At 46.4% G+C, this 17,094-nt stretch overlaps 1 protein-coding gene across 1 annotated transcript in view; it reads right to left on the bottom strand.

Annotated features, from left to right (window-relative positions):
- WDR35 (WD repeat domain 35) overlaps positions 1–17,094 on the bottom strand; it is a 228,007-nt gene that overhangs the window by 154,098 nt on the left and 56,815 nt on the right. The window contains 1 exon segment of the mRNA XM_030198830.1: positions 4,326–4,471. Within this exon segment, the coding sequence (XP_030054690.1) occupies positions 4,326–4,471 (146 nt within the window).

The raw sequence follows: 17,094 nt of genomic DNA, 5'->3' as shown, positions 1-17,094 counted from the left end.
AAAGGAAGCCTAGTACTCTGGCAAGAAAGACTTGAGAATAAACTGGGACCATTCCAGTCATAAGTGATGGTATTGTATTATTTGTAATTGGTGAGAGATGAATCTGGAATTTAGCACAGCTCCTTTCAAGGTTTTCCTCCCCATGACTTCAAACATTTTGGGGTCTTTTGGCCAGAGGAGTATTAAAAGTGAATTTTGCAGCCCTTAGACTGCTATAGAAACTAGAGGCTGAGCTGAGTGTCAAAGCGAAAACCCAGATACTAAATTGTCTGAGTTGGAAAAAGAAAATACAAATACACCATAAGACAAACCAAAAGACTATACTACAAAACCGTAATTGGACCAATTACAATGACACACACAAACTCTTCCAACTCGTGAATAAACTACTAGACACCACACCAGTCATGAACAACAGCAAAGACACACCAGGAGCTGATAACCTCGCAAAGTACTTCAAAGAGAAAATAGTACAACTGCGACTTAAAATACCTTTCAGCCCCATCGAATACACTGCACTCCTAGACTGTCTGGACCCAGACCCTGGAGTTTACCCAGCAGATAGGATTTGGACTGAATTCGAGATACTATCGGAAGATCTCATCTCCCAAACGCTTAAAAGATTCGCCAAATCTCATTGCAAACTAGATATATGCCCAAATAACCTTATGAAATCGGCCCCCAACACTTTATAACAGATCTAACGAAACACGTGAATTTTATGCTACAAAATGGACTCTTCCCAAAGGAGAAAGGAAACATTCTACTCACCCCCATACCCAAAGATACAAAGAAAAGTGCGAGTGAATTAACCAACTATAGACCAGTAGCATCTGTTCCCCTAATAACCAAAATAACAGAAGGGATGGTAACCAGACAACTTACAGACTATCTAAACAAGTTCTCAATACTACACGACTCCCATTCAGGATTTCGTTCTAATCACAGTACTGAAACAGTACTAGTTACGCTTATGACTAAATTCAAACAAACGATTGCAACCAGCAAGAATATATTACTCCTACAATTCGACATGTCAAGCACCTTCGACATGGTTGATCATGGAATTCTACTACACATCCTTGAATACTTCGGTATCGGAGGCAACGTTCTTAATTGGTTTAAAGGATTCTTAACCACATGCTCATATCAAGTGGCATCAAATTCGATTACATCAGCCAGATGGACACCTGAATGTGGAGTTCCACAGGGATCTCCTCTCTCACCGACTATATTCAACCTAATGATGACACCCTTGGCCAAACTACTATCAAACCAAAACCTCAACCCATACATTTATGCTGATGATGTAACGATCTACATCCCATTCAAACAAGACCTAAAAGAAATTTCCAATGACATCAACCAAAGTCTACACATCATGCACTCCTGGGCAGATGCCTTTCAGTTAAAACTCAATGCAGAAAAAAACCCAATGTCTAATACTCACCTCTCAACACAACACGAGCAAATTTACCACCATCAACACACCAAAACTAAATCTACCAATTTCGGAAACCCTGAAAATTCTTGGAGTTACCATTGATCGGCACCATTGAGAATCACGCGAAAAATACAACCAAAAAGATGTCCACTCAATGTGGAAATTAAAAAGAGTAAGACCATTCTTCCCAAGGACCGTCTTCCGTAATCTGGTACAATCATTAGTACTCAGTCATCAAGACTACTGCAACTCTCTCTATGCCGGCTGCAAAGAGCAAATACTCAAAAAAACTCCAAACAGCCCAGAATACGGCAGCCAGACTCATATTTGGAAAATCAAAATACGAAGTGCAAAACCCCTATGAGAGAAGCTACACTGGCTCCCACTCAAAGAACACATCACGTTCAAAGTATGCACCCTAGTACATAAAATCATCCATGGCGAGGCCCCAGCCTACATGTCAGACCTGACAGACCTACCCCCCAGGAATACTAAAAAATCATCTCGCACATTCCTTAATCTTCATTTTCCCAACTGTAAAGGTCTAAAATACAAATTAATGCACGCATCAACCTTTTCCTATACGAGCAAACAATTCTGGAACGCATTGCCACGCAACCTAAAAGCGACCTATGAACTGACCAACTTCCGTAAACTACTAAAGACCCATCTCTTTGACAAGATATACCACAAAGATCAAAACATGTGAAACTCCATACATACATACATCTATTATATCACCATCATGTATTCCGTTACCATGCAACCCAAAATCCTTCTGTAATACCAAATGTCTATTCTCTTCTCATTTCCACTATCCATGATGGATTGTAAGCCACTTTGAGCCTGCAAAGAGGTGGGAAAATGTGGGATACAAATGCAATAAATAAAATAAAAATAAATACTCTTGACTGGATTCACTATCCAACCTAATTACTCCAGAAATTGCATCACTAGGGCCATAATGTGTTCACTCTCCTGAAACGATTTGGCCTGAATCAACCAGTAGTTGAGACAGGGGTGCACCAGAATTCCTTGCTTGGGTGGTACCTCTGAAACCATCACCATCACCCTGGAAAAGGTCCAAGGGGCCATCACCAATTTCAATGTGCTGTCCTAAACCAGCAAAACAAAGGAACCTTTGGTGAGCATTTCAAATAGGAATATGCAAATACGCTTCTGTGAGATCTATGTAGGTGAGAAACTGTCCACGCCAAACCATAACAAATCACTGACTGCAGTGTCTCCATGGGATAACTGGGTTCCTTTAAGGCTCTGTTTACCCTCTGAGGTTTTGAGATGCAGAACTGAGGGCAGGAGGAGGGTAAGTAGGTTCTGGTTAGCAGAGCGGCAGAGGGAGCGATAAGGAATCACGTGGGAACTAAGGTAGGAGTGGGAAGCTGAAAGACAGGATTTGTAAACAAGCAAGGGGAGTTTGTATTTGACACAAGCAGTTATGGGAAGCCAATATTTGTAGCTGAGGAGAGGGGTGACATGATCAAAACAACTGGCACTGTGTAAAAGTCATTGGGTGGTGAACTGAACAAGTTGAAGATGTTTGAAGAAGTAAAGAGAGAGGCCAGAGTAAAGTGAAATACTGTAATATAGATGGGACACAAGGACAAGAATAAGAGGACGCAGGTCTGAAGAGATAAGCAGGCAAATAACACACAGGCAATGAAAGGCAAAGAATGAAGAACGGATAACTCAATCTATTTGTAGTTTGAAGGTGAGCTGTGAATCAAAGATGAGTCTTTAAACTGGATGGTGTGACAGTCAATGGATTGGGGGGGTGGGATAAGAGAACGAATTCACATTTAGTAGAATTAAGAAAGAGGAGATTACACTTAAGCCAGAACGCAACATGGGAGAGGACGTTAACAGAGTTGTACTGAATAGCATATTTTACTATTCAGATAGAACCTACTTACTCTCCCCCCGTCCTCAGTTCTGCATCGGAAACCCTCAAGGAACTACGCTTTCAGATATAATGGTCCCAAACTCGAATGATCTGCTGCTCCATATCAGAAACCAACCGACCCTCACTTCATTCAAAAAATGCTTAAGACACCTGTCCTCAGAATTTTTTCCCTCTAGTCTTACTTAGCACTGCACCTCTCACTCTTTCTTTTCTATTATCTTTCTCCTATTCTTTCTTCTCGCCGCTCTGAGCTTCTTTTTAAATTGTAAACCGCTGTGTTGCCTCTGCCATGGCTAATATGTGGTATGTCAAGTGCCATAAATAAAGGACCAAGAGGTGTAATCTAGAAGTGTCACCTACTTGGTAAAATGCAACTTTTTACACAGTAACAGCCTGCAACAACAGTTTTGGTCTAGTGTTTGTGCCAAATATCCCGGGGTCTCACTTGCCCACCCCCCCCACCCCACCCCCCCAGGCCTGCCAGACTGGATCAGACTCTACAGGGCTGCATGTCCACCATCTTCTGGAGAACAAAAAACTACTGTGGCTAAGAACTGCACAGTACTCATACAGCTCTCAAAGTCAGGTGTTCTCAGTCTCCATCTGAGAGTAGGCGTGCATCTGGCCAGGTCTGGAGTGCATGCCTAATTTTTCTAGGCTAAATTATGCCCATACTCTTGAATCTTCAGATGTATGTGCACAATTGAAAATCCTACCTGAACTCCACCTCTACTCATTACAGAGCTTTTTACCCCAAACAGAGTGAGAAAATATATAAAAGGCCATTTCCCTGGGTAAAGTACCATGCTATCTACAGAAATGGCTCTGAAAATTACTCTTACTACTTGTACTATTTTTCTGACATCAGAGCATTTATGCTACCATTTATACAAAAAGTACATGTAAAAGCTATAACACTTCAACTAAAATGTAGTATAAAAGTTGTAAAACTGTATTTACCTCCCCAAACGGAGTATAGAACTGCACAGTATTAAAATCTTTGTCCATGGAAGATGTTTTCTGGGAGCCTGCCACAGCTAAGACACTGCCACAATGATTCCACTGAATGCTCACCACACTCATTCCAGTATCAATCAAAATAGGATCTATAGAGTACAAACATCATTGTTACACAAGAACCAATAATATACTCAATTGTAGTGTACTGTAATATTATAATTAAAAATATGCCTCCACCCTCCCCTTATATGTAGTCTACTACTACTAATTTTAGACCAGAAATCTCAGAGTGCATCCCCTCTTAAATGGCTCCATTATTTTCTAAAATATTACTGCCATAAGTAGTTCAGCAATAGAAACTATTTGTCAACCAAACCTATTTCATTTATTAAAATATCACGACATATATTTGCACAAAATGATAAGGAGATGGTGCAGAGTTTATTTGGTGAAATCAGTCTAACTGAAAAAAACTCCTGTATTAGCAGTCTCAGGGTGTTGTTTTCTAAGTCGCGCTGTAGGCACGCAAACCTTTTAGCATGCGTAACGATAGAGACACCCACAGGAATATAATGGGTGTCTCTATTAGCAAGCGCTAAAACGTTAGCGCGCCTACAGCGCAGCTTAGTAAACAGGGCCCTCAGTGGCCAATGTACTAAAGTGTGCTATATCAGGGGTGGGCAACCACGGTCCTTGAGGGTCACAACCCAATTGGGTTTTCAAGATTTCCACAATAAATATACATGAGATTAATTTGTATGTACTGTTTCCATCCTATGCAAATAGATCTCATGCATATTCATTGTGTAAATCATGAAAACCCAACTGGGTTGTAGCCCTCAAGGACCGTGGTTGCCCATCCTTTTGCTAAATGCTTTCCCAAGCATTAATGGGGTTACAAGTGTTGTTAGTATGCACAATCTAGTTTTTTGCTCAAGGAGGTCACTTACTAACAGCACAAGCTAATGCCCTGCAGTAAATAACATGTGGTGGTACACACTGTTAGTAGACCCCCTAACTGCACTTTTAATCCATGTTAATTAGATCACTAGAGTTTTAATGCAAAAGCCTATACCAAAAAGGTAATAAGATGCAAACAGCTCATAAACTATTAGCATACGAAAGAAATAACACATTGAAACTTGCCAACTTGAACAAAGACTCATTCATGCAAAAAAAATAAAAAACAATTACATCTTGAGGAGATATTGTTAAGCTTATGTGATAATACCCATGTTAATGCTAGGAACTTAACACAAAGCTCAATTGTTTGTTATTAATATGGGCTTTTAATGTAAGCTGGTACACTGGCCTTGTAGCTTGGTCTGTATTATAAAGAAAATGGGGGGAAAAAATCTAACATGTTAATTTTCATCCAAGGCTTGGCACCTCAGTACTATCTTTTCTACTCTCTCTCAGGAGGGAGAAAGGGGGGTACTGAAGAAGCTAGCTGCTCCCAAGGCGTATTATATTACGGTCAGAAGGGAAGATGAAGGAAGTTCCCCCAGCAAAAGAACTTGTGAAAGCAACAAGAAGAGAAGAATAACTTGGCTAACCACATTTAGGTTTCTTATGGGAGTGCCCAGATATGTGGCCAGTCAAGTTAGGGGGCTGCTGCTGATTTCTCAAAACTGGATACCTAAAGCTTTTGAAAATCAGCATTATATTGTTCAAATCAGATCTTAAGAATTTTGTGTATGTTAAATGTATTGTAACGGTATCAGTTTATTACTGAAATATGTAGCATGATGTAAGTTTAATTCTCAGAGTTATTGGTTTTGCTGGATCAGATCCAAATCATATAAAATATACAGCTGCAAAGACTTTACTTCCCCCCTCTCCACTGGAAAACTACTAGCCTGGGTGGTTACCTAAGCCCATCAACACCTATCCAAAGAATCAATCACAGAGGCTACAGCAACAAAAGACAGTGAAACTCCACCTATTACTCAGACTCAGAAGCCCATCTATCAGACAAAAGAAGCTCAATCATCTATCAGACAAATGGACGCCAGGACATCTGCAGAAAGAAGGACTTATAATGTGGTCATGTGAACAGACTACATTAACCATAATGCCTTGCAAAATATCCAAGACATGCACACACCATGCTTCTCTGCTAACATTATAAAAGGCCTGGAAACAGCCCAGCTTGCCCTCTTGGAACCTCCTCCTCTTGGGACCTGCTGCTCTCTTGGGATCTGCTGATGCCTCCTGTCCTCAACATGTGCTCATCAGTCCTGCTGGACCACAGCATGCTTGTAACAAGGACTTGTAAGTTGATCTAGACCTGCTACTTTGTTCTATTTTAAGCACAGATTACCTGTAAAGATTCCTCTTAAAAACCTACCTCTCGTGTGAAATTGTATATTAAATCAATCTTTTTTTAATCTAAAAATACGGTCTCTTTGTGTTCTGAATATATATATACTTAATATATTTAATTTATTGCAATTATCACCTTTGGTGATTGGTGGAGAAATTAATATCCTAAAACTTATAAATACAGCGCTTGCTCTTAAATTATAAACAGTAGCGAGTTGCTCTCGAGCTATTTTCCCCAAAATAACTCATTTCTTCCAACATATTAATTGCTGGAGAAGTGGGTAGAATTTCTTGTAACATATTAATTCGTGGCGAATGTGGGCAGCAAGTCTAACATATTAATTGGTGCAGAACGGGGGCAGGTATTCTGTGCAATTAGAATGAGATAGCACTGTTCTTAAATTATATTTTTGTATTTTGCTGCTTTATAGAGAACTGAGTATCAGGTTTCATTAATTAAATTTCCGATTGATAAACTGATAAGGTTTTCAGGTATTCAGAATGCTGTGCTGGATGGATGTTTGGTCTTATTTAGGTACTTATGCACTCATGTATTTTATGTATTGCATAATCAAATCTTTAGGCATGCTCTGGCATAAAATAAAAAACAATTTTGCAGTTTCTTTTGAGAAGGACATAGATAACCCCACTTTGCCTAAGCAATGCGTAGAATCCTCTGTCCCTAATCCTTGGACCCATAATGTAACTGAAACAAAATGTGATTTATATTCAATTAAGGAAGGGAGCAAGAGAATTTCTGCATGCACTTGGTTAATGTGGGCCATGTGTGAGAAAGCCTTAAAAGAGCATGCAGAATTGAATGAGAAATTACTAGCCAAAGAGAGAGAATGTATGCAGATAGAGAATGAAAAGGAGTTCTTAATCACAATGACTAGTTGCTTAAGTTATCAAGTAGATTCTCTTAAACAGCAAGTCCAACAGCAGGTAGCCCAAGACAATCAGATGCAGACCCAAATTTCAGCCTTAGAAATACAAGCCAGCCAGGTCCCAGACTTGAAGCATTTAGTCAGAGAGTTATCACTGCAGACTCCCACTCTAGGTGAAGAGCATGCACATTGTCACAGGGAGATACAAACCTTAAAACAAAAGCTACAGGATTCTCGCTTGCAGGTTTCAGCCATTACGGATCTCCCATGTGCTCCTCCAGACCCAAATACAGCTACAGCCATGCCTGTTTCAGCTATGGTAACAGTATCACAGTCCACACCCGTAGCAGGAGGTTCAACTAGAACCATTAGTTCTCAGACCCCCTCACAGCATCCAAAACCTCAGCACATATATGCACAACCTGTTCTGCAGTCTGATTTAAATGCTCATGAAGGTAAGCCTCCAGTTAAATGTTCAGCTCCTCAGCACACAGATGCACCACCTGGGCTGCATTCTGATCTAAGCTCCCATGGAAGGGAACCTCTAATAAAGAAATCAGCTCCTCAGTATGTAGCTACTGAAAACCACCAGCAAGCATGGGACATTTTAAAATCTCATGGAGCCTTGCAGATATTACAGATAGCTAACAATAACAAGAGAAATTTGCCACCAGATAAACAGAAACTTATAACTGCAAGTCCTGCTGGACCAGAAACTGACATTCTGTCAGCCCTTCCTGCAGATTAATTCCTAGAAACATGAGGAGATGCATCCAGCCTGGACTGGACTTCTCCACAGCATGACCCACTCTGCAGATGGCAGGGAAACCCAGGTGCTAATTAAAAAAAAAAAAAATAGGTTGGACAGGAATATAGAAAACGTTTTTTGCAATGGCCCTTTGTAACACTGATAAGAATTAAAGATGTAGCTTCTATTGTTCTTTTAATTTTAAATGTAGCTTTATTGTTCTCTTGATTTAAAATGTAGCTTCTATTGTTCTTTTAATTAAAAATATAGCTTCTATTGTTCTTTTGAACATTTAAGATTTAGTAATGTCTCTTTGCAATAAGTCAGATTTAAAATGTCTCTCTGTGATAGCTTCTGTTGTAATTTGTTTTTGAAATGTCTTTTTTCTGATGAGTGACTCCCACTGGAGTTGAAACTAAAATACTGGGTAAGAAGTTTTAAAAATGCCTCCTTATAATAGGTAACTCCCGCTGGAGCTGAAACTTAATATTGTGCTTTAATGTGAATTAACAAGATATGCTATTTTTATAGAAAAGAAACTAAAGCTTAAGAAAATAAAGCCTGTCTGCACTGCACGCTGCTCGTATACAATGGTCTAAGATTATGGGAAGGAACTGTGAACAAGAGAGGGATCCCACACCAGAACCGGAGAGCCATGTGACCTGCTAAATTAATGTATAATGTGTTTTTCTGTCTTTTTCAGAGTTCGAGTGTAAATCTAAGATTAAATCTAAGATTTTATGGTGCTAGGAATTAATATATATATGGCTATCTCAGATATATTTCTAAATAAATAGATCCGATCCTGTTCTACTTATATTTTAAAAATAAACGGATCTATGCTGTTCTACTTGAGATAAAAACCATATATAATTTTGCTAATTGTTGCTTATTTCTAAATGAATGAGACTGCGGTGGTAATCCAGATGGATGCCGCAGGTGATGCTTTTGGTGCTCTTCGTGCTTTATTAATTTTGCTAATTGTTGCTCACTTCTAAAAGAATGAAAATGCTTTGGCAAATCCAAGATGGATGCCGCGTACGTTGCTTTTGTGTTCTACTTACAGGTTAAGCTCAACCCTGGATCTGGAATGGACGATCGGAGACCTAAAGGCCTAATAGAGTTCTTTGTTTGTTTGTCATGTGGTCTCCATGTTACATGTTTGTTTTATGTTATGGGGTACACAGAGAACTATAAGCAGACATTAATAGACCCTCCCTACTAACAGTCCCTCCATTAGTTCACATTGTACCATGTCCTTGCCCAAGAAAAAAAAAAAAGAGAGACCATTTTCACTGGCAGGCAAGCTATAGAAAAGAATCGTTCAAGCTATGGCTCACATATTGTCCCGTTCCGGGCCCTTACCTGGGGCTCCACGGGCCGGAGCGGGAGACTGTGGCGCCCGAGGACTCCGGGCCGACCAGGGAGGGCGGTCGCGGAGATCGCCGCGACCGCAAGGTGCTCCGAGGCCGGCGACTCCAGGGAACTAGCGCCGGTCTCGGAGAGGGAGATCCGCCGGCCAAGATGGCGGCGCCGGCGTCGACGCCCTCCTCACAGCAGCAGCACTCGAGAGGAGGCTCCGCCCACTCGCGCCGGATTGGCGCATCCACGAGGGAACTCCGCCCTTCGGATAGGAGGGCCAATCCGGGAACCGCTGCCGGCCTGGGCGGCGAGGATTGGTTCCAGCTGTTCCCCAGGCCAGGTCGAGCGGGGAATTTAAACTGAAGCACGGAGAGGGTCCAGTGCTTCCGTTTTCGTGTTAGAAGCCTTCCGGTTACGATTGCTAAGTCGGAGTTGATTCCTTGATGAGGCTAGCCGTCCTGCTAGCTCATTACCAAGCCTGTGTTTGTTCCTTGAGGAGGCTAGCCGTCCTGCTAGCCCCTACCAAGCCTGTGGTTGTTCCTTGAAGAGGCTAGCCGCCCTGCTAGCCAACTGCCAAGTCTGTGTTTGTTCCTCGAAGAAGCTAGCCGCCCTGCTAGCCAATTGCCAAGTCTGTGTTTATTCCTTGAAGAGGCTAGCCGCCCTGCTAGCCAACTGCCAAGTCTGTGTTTGTTCCTCGAAGAAGCTAGCCGCCCTGCTAGCCAATTGCCAAGTCTGTGTTTATTCCTTGAAGAGGCTAGCCGTCCTGCTAGCTCATTACCAAGCCTGTGTTTGTTCCTTGAGGAGGCTAGCCGTTCTGCTAGCCACTACCAAGCCTGTGGTTGTTCCTTGAAGAGGCTAGCCGTCCTGCTAGCCCATTGCCAAGTCTGTGTTAGTTCCTTGATGAGGCTAGCCGCCCTGCTAGCCAACTGCCAAGTCTGTGTTTGTTCCTCGAAGAGGCTAGCCGCCCTGCTAGCGATCCCCAAGACTGTGTTTCTCCTTTGTGGAGGCCAGCCGGCCTACAAACTGTTTCCTAGACTGTCCCTGCCTCGGCTATCACCTAGTCCGGCCAACCGTCACCCCGTGGTTCCAGCAGTCCTGCTGGCCGCCAGCAGCTGAGGGCTCAACCCTCGGTGAACGGCGGTCGCCGCGGGTGAAGAGTCGGGGTGCGCGGTAATCTCCTGGGACTAGTGAGGCTCAGGAGAACTTAAGAGCTCACCTACCTCAGAGTGGCATCAGGGCCGCGACAGAAAACGGAAGCCATGAGCTCGCCGACGCAACCTGATCTACGGGACCTGGCTAAGGTGCTCCAGCAGCAACAGGAACAGCTTAATGCCCTGTCCGGGGCTCTCCAGAATGTTTGCTCCCAACTCTCCACGCTCCAGGTACAGAACCAGGCCGCTGCGGTCCCTGAGGCCGTAGCGGTTCCCCGTATGGGAGGGTTCCGCATGGGACCTCGGTTCCCTGAGCCAGCACGTTACGATGGGAACCCGGAGGGTTGTCGGGGGTTCCTTCATCAGTGCAATCTAGCCTTCCGGATGCAACCAGAGAGTTTTGCGTCAGATCAGAGTAAGGTTGGTTATGTCATGGGTCTTTGTACGGGGAAGGCCCGGGACTGGGTGGTTCCTCTGGACGACCAGCATGACCCCATTTTGGGGGATTATAACGAATTTCAGCGCCGGTTCCGGATGGTGTTCGATATTCCGGGACGACCCTCCTCCGTGGCATCCGAGCTGCTCCGGATTCGTCAGGGGGAGGGGACAGTGGCCGACTATGCTATCCGGTTTCGTACGTTAGCCGCTGAACTGCGGTGGGATCCGGAGTCCTTGACGGCCATTTTTAGAGAGGGGTTACACGAACGAATCAAGGATGAATTGGCAGGAAGGGAGACTCCCGGGTCTCTGGATGTCCTCATTTCCCTCTGTATCCGGGTGGACACCCGATTCCAAGAGCGGGCCAGAGACCGGGTGGAGCGGCAGAAGTGGGGACGAGGTTCCGCCAGGACGAGCAGGGGGCCGGCGCCCCGTCAGGTGAACCGAGACTCTGCGGAGCCCGGAGAGGAGCCCATGGTGTTGGGCCGACAACGGTTGAACCCTGCCGAGAGACAGCACCGACAGTCTAAAGGACTGTGCTTCTACTGTGGGCAGGCTGGGCATTTCATCCGGACTTGCTCCATCCGCCCGGGAAATGCGCTCCCCAAGGCACCCTGAGGGGAGGGTTCTTGGGGCACTCTGCTCCCCTACCTGAGACTTTGCTCATCCTACCAGTGACTTTACGGTGGCAAGAGGCCCAGGTTCATACCCGAGCCCTGGTGGACTCGGGATCTGGGGGTAACTTTATTGGGCTCGAACTGTTGCAGCAGATGGGATGGCCTACGCTGCCCCGCAAGCCGATCCTGCGGATCACCTCCATCCAGGGTACTACTCTGCCCCAGCCGGTCACTGAGATCACGCCTATGCTGGGTTTGCAGGTAGGGGAGGGCCATCGAGAGGAGGCTGAGTTCCTAGTATTACCCCGGACCATCCACCCGGTGGTTCTGGGCTTGCCTTGGCTACGACACCACAACCCGGTAATTAACTGGACCAGGGGAGAGATTCAAGTTTGGGGCAAGACCTGCCAGGAGACCTGCTGTAAGGACCGGGGTGGTAGCTGTCCGGCCTTAAATTTATTGCCCGGGGAGGGAGCGGATGCATTGGGCTCCCTGCCTCTAGAGTATAAAGACTTTGCTGATGTGTTTAGCTCCAAGGAGGCGGAGGTATTACCCCCACACCGGCCTTTTGACTGTGCCATTAATTTGAAGACCGATACAGTTCCTCCCCGGGGTCGCCCATACAAATTGTCCCGAGGGGAGGTTAAGGCGATGCGGGAGTATGTCCACGAGAACCTCCGGAAGGGGTTCATCCAGCCGTCGACTTCCCCAGCCGGAGCAGGGTTTTTCTTTGTCACCAAGAAGGATGGGACCTTGAGACCTTGCATAGACTATCGGAGACTAAATGCCATCACCGTAAAGGACCGATTCCCGTTACCCCTGATTCCCGAACTCTTGGACCGTCTGCAGGGAGCTCAGATCTTCACGAAGTTGGACTTACGGGGAGCTTACAATCTAGTACGAATCCGATCAGGGGACGAATGGAAGACGGCCTTCAATACCCATGAAGGGCATTTTGAATATCGGGTAATGCCATTCGGACTATGTAATGCTCCTGCGGTGTTTCAACGGCTTATCAATAGTGTCCTAGAAGATTTGCTCACTTCCACAGTGATCGTCTATCTGGATGATATCCTCATCTACTCTAAGGACCCCAGGGAACATCCGGGGCATGTCCGTGCGGTGCTGGACCGCTTACGCCAAGCCCACCTATTCGCGAAGTTAAGTAAGTGCGCGTTCCATCGACGATCGCTACCTTTCTTGGGGCATATCTTACTTCCAGGGGGGTTAAAAATGGAACCAGACAAGCTCCGGGCCATTCGCGAATGGCCACAACCAAAGGGGCTGAAAGCCTTACAACGATTCTTGGGATTTGCTAATTATTATCGCCAGTTTATCCCACAGTATTCCAGGTTGACCATCCCGCTGACGGAGCTCACCCGGAAGGACGCTCGGGTCCGGGACTGGCCACTTGAGGCGCAGGCGGCGTTCCAGCAGGTCAAAGAGGCTTTTGAAACCGCGCCCATTCTTCTAACCCCCGATCCTGAGAAGCCATTCACGGTGGAGGTGGACGCGTCCGCTTTAGGGGCCGGGGCAGTCATTTCCCAGATTAACCCCGAGGGTCGGCGCCAACCGTGCTCCTTCTTCTCACGCAAATTTTCTGCAGCCGAACGGAATTATACAGTTGGAGACAGGGAACTCTTGGCCTTGAAACTCGCACTGCAAGAGTGGAGGCATTTACTGGAGGGAGCAGAACACCGGTTCACGGTTATCACGGACCATAAAAACCTCCTATACCTTCAAGAGGCCCAGCGGTTGAATCCCCGACAGGCCCGATGGTCATTATTCTTCTCTCGATTCCATTTTCAACTAGTATTCCGAGCGGCTTCCCAAAACACTCCGGCAGATGCACTCTCCCGGGCCTTTGAAATCCCCGAGGAGACTCAGGAGACTCAACCTATGTTAGATCCCGCTTGTGTCAGTACGGCCACAGGGGAGGTCGCCCCGGTCAAGAGATTCGTGGTGGCCGCCGACCGGAAAAGAGTGTTGCAATGGGGACATGCGTCTAAGTACGCGGGACACTTCGGGTTCCACAAGACCCTTCAGTTCATCACGAGGCAATTTCGATGGCCACAAATGAGACGAGACATCTTCCAGTTTGTCACCTCGTGCCCAGTATGTGCCCGGACCAAGCCAGTAGGAGGACCCCCGGTGGGAGACCTGCAACCGTTACCCATACCGACCAGCCCTTGGTCGGAGATTTCCATGGATTTCATCACCGATTTGCCTCGTTCCCAGGGTCAGACGGTGATCTGGGTGGTGATAGATCGATTCTCGAAGATGGCTCACTTTGTTCCCTTCACGAGCGTTCCGACAGCAGCAGCCCTAGCTCAAGCCTTCATCCACCACATTTTTCGATTACATGGACTACCCATTCGGGTCATTAGTGATCGAGGTCCTCAATTCACCTCTCGCTTCTGGAGAGGATTATGCAAAGCCTTGGGGATGGAGAGTCATTTCTCATCCGCGTACCATCCGCAGACCAACGGCCTAGTCGAGAGGTTAAACCAAACCCTGAAGAACTTCTTAAGAGCTTTTGTCAACCAACGACAGGACAACTGGGTCTCGCTACTTCCATGGGCCGAGTTCGCGTATAACCAAAGTGACCACTCATCCTCAGGACAGTCCCCATTTTTCCTGGTATATGGACGACATCCAAGGCTTCCAGGGCCATTCTCGACTACCGCCATGACACCAGCCGGGGACCAGGTAGTAGCCGATCTAAAGAAGGTCTGGAGGATTGCTAGAGAGCAACTACAGAAGACCGCGATTAAGGACAAGCGCTTTGCGGATCGCCACCGGCGGGCCGCTCCCGTGCTTCACCCTGGACAAAGAGTATGGTTAAGCACGAAACACCTAAGAATCCCAGGATCCTCCCGAAGGCTAGGACAGAGATATGCGGGACCTTATGCGATCCAAGAACGAATCGGACCCGTAACATATCGATTACGTCTACCCGCCACTCTACGGGTGCATAACGCCTTCCACATCTCCCTCCTCAAGAGGTTTCAAGAGTCCAGGTGGCACCCGCCTCCCGTCCCGGAGAGAGATCTCCAGGTGTCCCCAGAACCGGAATTCGAGGTGGAGGAGATTCTTGACTCTAAATGGCGGCGGGGAAGACTGTATTATTTGTTGTCATGGAAATCTTTTGGTTCCGAAGATAATTCCTGGGAACCCGAGGCTAATGTTCATGCTCCAAGATTGGTCCAAGCCTTCCATGCCCGATATCCATCCAAACCCGGGCCCCGGAGGAGGGGGGCGTCCGGGGAGGATACTGTCCCGTTCCGGGCCCTTACCTGGGGCTCCACGGGCCGGAGCGGGAGACTGTGGCGCCCGAGGACTCCGGGCCGACCAGGGAGGGCGGTCGCGGAGATCGCCGCGACCGCAAGGTGCTCCGAGGCCGGCGACTCCAGGGAACTAGCGCCGGTCTCGGAGAGGGAGATCCGCCGGCCAAGATGGCGGCGCCGGCGTCGACGCCCTCCTCACAGCAGCAGCACTCGAGAGGAGGCTCCGCCCACTCGCGCCGGATTGGCGCATCCACGAGGGAACTCCGCCCTTCGGATAGGAGGGCCAATCCGGGAACCGCTGCCGGCCTGGGCGGCGAGGATTGGTTCCAGCTGTTCCCCAGGCCAGGTCGAGCGGGGAATTTAAACTGAAGCACGGAGAGGGTCCAGTGCTTCCGTTTTCGTGTTAGAAGCCTTCCGGTTACGATTGCTAAGTCGGAGTTGATTCCTTGATGAGGCTAGCCGTCCTGCTAGCTCATTACCAAGCCTGTGTTTGTTCCTTGAGGAGGCTAGCCGTCCTGCTAGCCCCTACCAAGCCTGTGGTTGTTCCTTGAAGAGGCTAGCCGCCCTGCTAGCCAACTGCCAAGTCTGTGTTTGTTCCTCGAAGAAGCTAGCCGCCCTGCTAGCCAATTGCCAAGTCTGTGTTTATTCCTTGAAGAGGCTAGCCGCCCTGCTAGCCAACTGCCAAGTCTGTGTTTGTTCCTCGAAGAAGCTAGCCGCCCTGCTAGCCAATTGCCAAGTCTGTGTTTATTCCTTGAAGAGGCTAGCCGTCCTGCTAGCTCATTACCAAGCCTGTGTTTGTTCCTTGAGGAGGCTAGCCGTTCTGCTAGCCACTACCAAGCCTGTGGTTGTTCCTTGAAGAGGCTAGCCGTCCTGCTAGCCCATTGCCAAGTCTGTGTTAGTTCCTTGATGAGGCTAGCCGCCCTGCTAGCCAACTGCCAAGTCTGTGTTTGTTCCTCGAAGAGGCTAGCCGCCCTGCTAGCGATCCCCAAGACTGTGTTTCTCCTTTGTGGAGGCCAGCCGGCCTACAAACTGTTTCCTAGACTGTCCCTGCCTCGGCTATCACCTAGTCCGGCCAACCGTCACCCCGTGGTTCCAGCAGTCCTGCTGGCCGCCAGCAGCTGAGGGCTCAACCCTCGGTGAACGGCGGTCGCCGCGGGTGAAGAGTCGGGGTGCGCGGTAATCTCCTGGGACTAGTGAGGCTCAGGAGAACTTAAGAGCTCACCTACCTCAGAGTGGCATCAGGGCCGCGACACATATATTAAGTTCTACCAATTGCTATCTAAGGTTATATATTCACAGGTGTATATTTGAAAATATGAGCGAAGGTTTCTCTTTACATGATCTATTAGGTACAATCAGTACAGGGAATGTTTCTGACCTTTTTAGTTTATTCTACATTACAGCCAGAACGCACACAATGTCTCTCTCTGGAATGAAATATTGGCTGTGTGCAAAGCAAAATTAACATATCTTTTCTAAATTCTTTACAACATTAAACACATGAGTATTGTCTATTAATTTGCTACATTAAACACTGCTAAAGCAGATAAATATGGTAACCTTTTACCACACTCATTACCCATAAAAGGTTTCTCTCTGAAGAATAAAAAGTTTCTCTCTGAAAGGTAGTTCATGGCACTATACCATGACTCTGTTTTTTTTAATTTGGTCAATGATTAAGTAAATATTATTGCATAGGAATGATAGGAATAATTGTTTTGTGTGTAAATTATTATAATTGCATACATATGTCTTTCTTGTTTCTAATGAAACAGTAGCCTCTGAAATAGAAAATATAGGGAAACATTCACAGTGTTAGGAAACATTCATAGAATATTTTTCCTTGGAATGTCAAACGCTGAAAATATGACTGAATACATTGTTTCACCCCATTGCGGTGGTAAATTGGTCAATTGTGCACTCTCATGCTATTGATCTGGCTAGCATACTGGGT

Source organism: Microcaecilia unicolor, chromosome 3 (assembly GCF_901765095.1).
Source record: "Microcaecilia unicolor chromosome 3, aMicUni1.1, whole genome shotgun sequence".
NCBI lineage: Eukaryota > Metazoa > Chordata > Amphibia > Gymnophiona > Siphonopidae > Microcaecilia > Microcaecilia unicolor.
The sequence above is the reverse complement of the archived record's forward strand: the minus strand, read 5'-3'. Positions and strand labels throughout refer to the sequence as shown.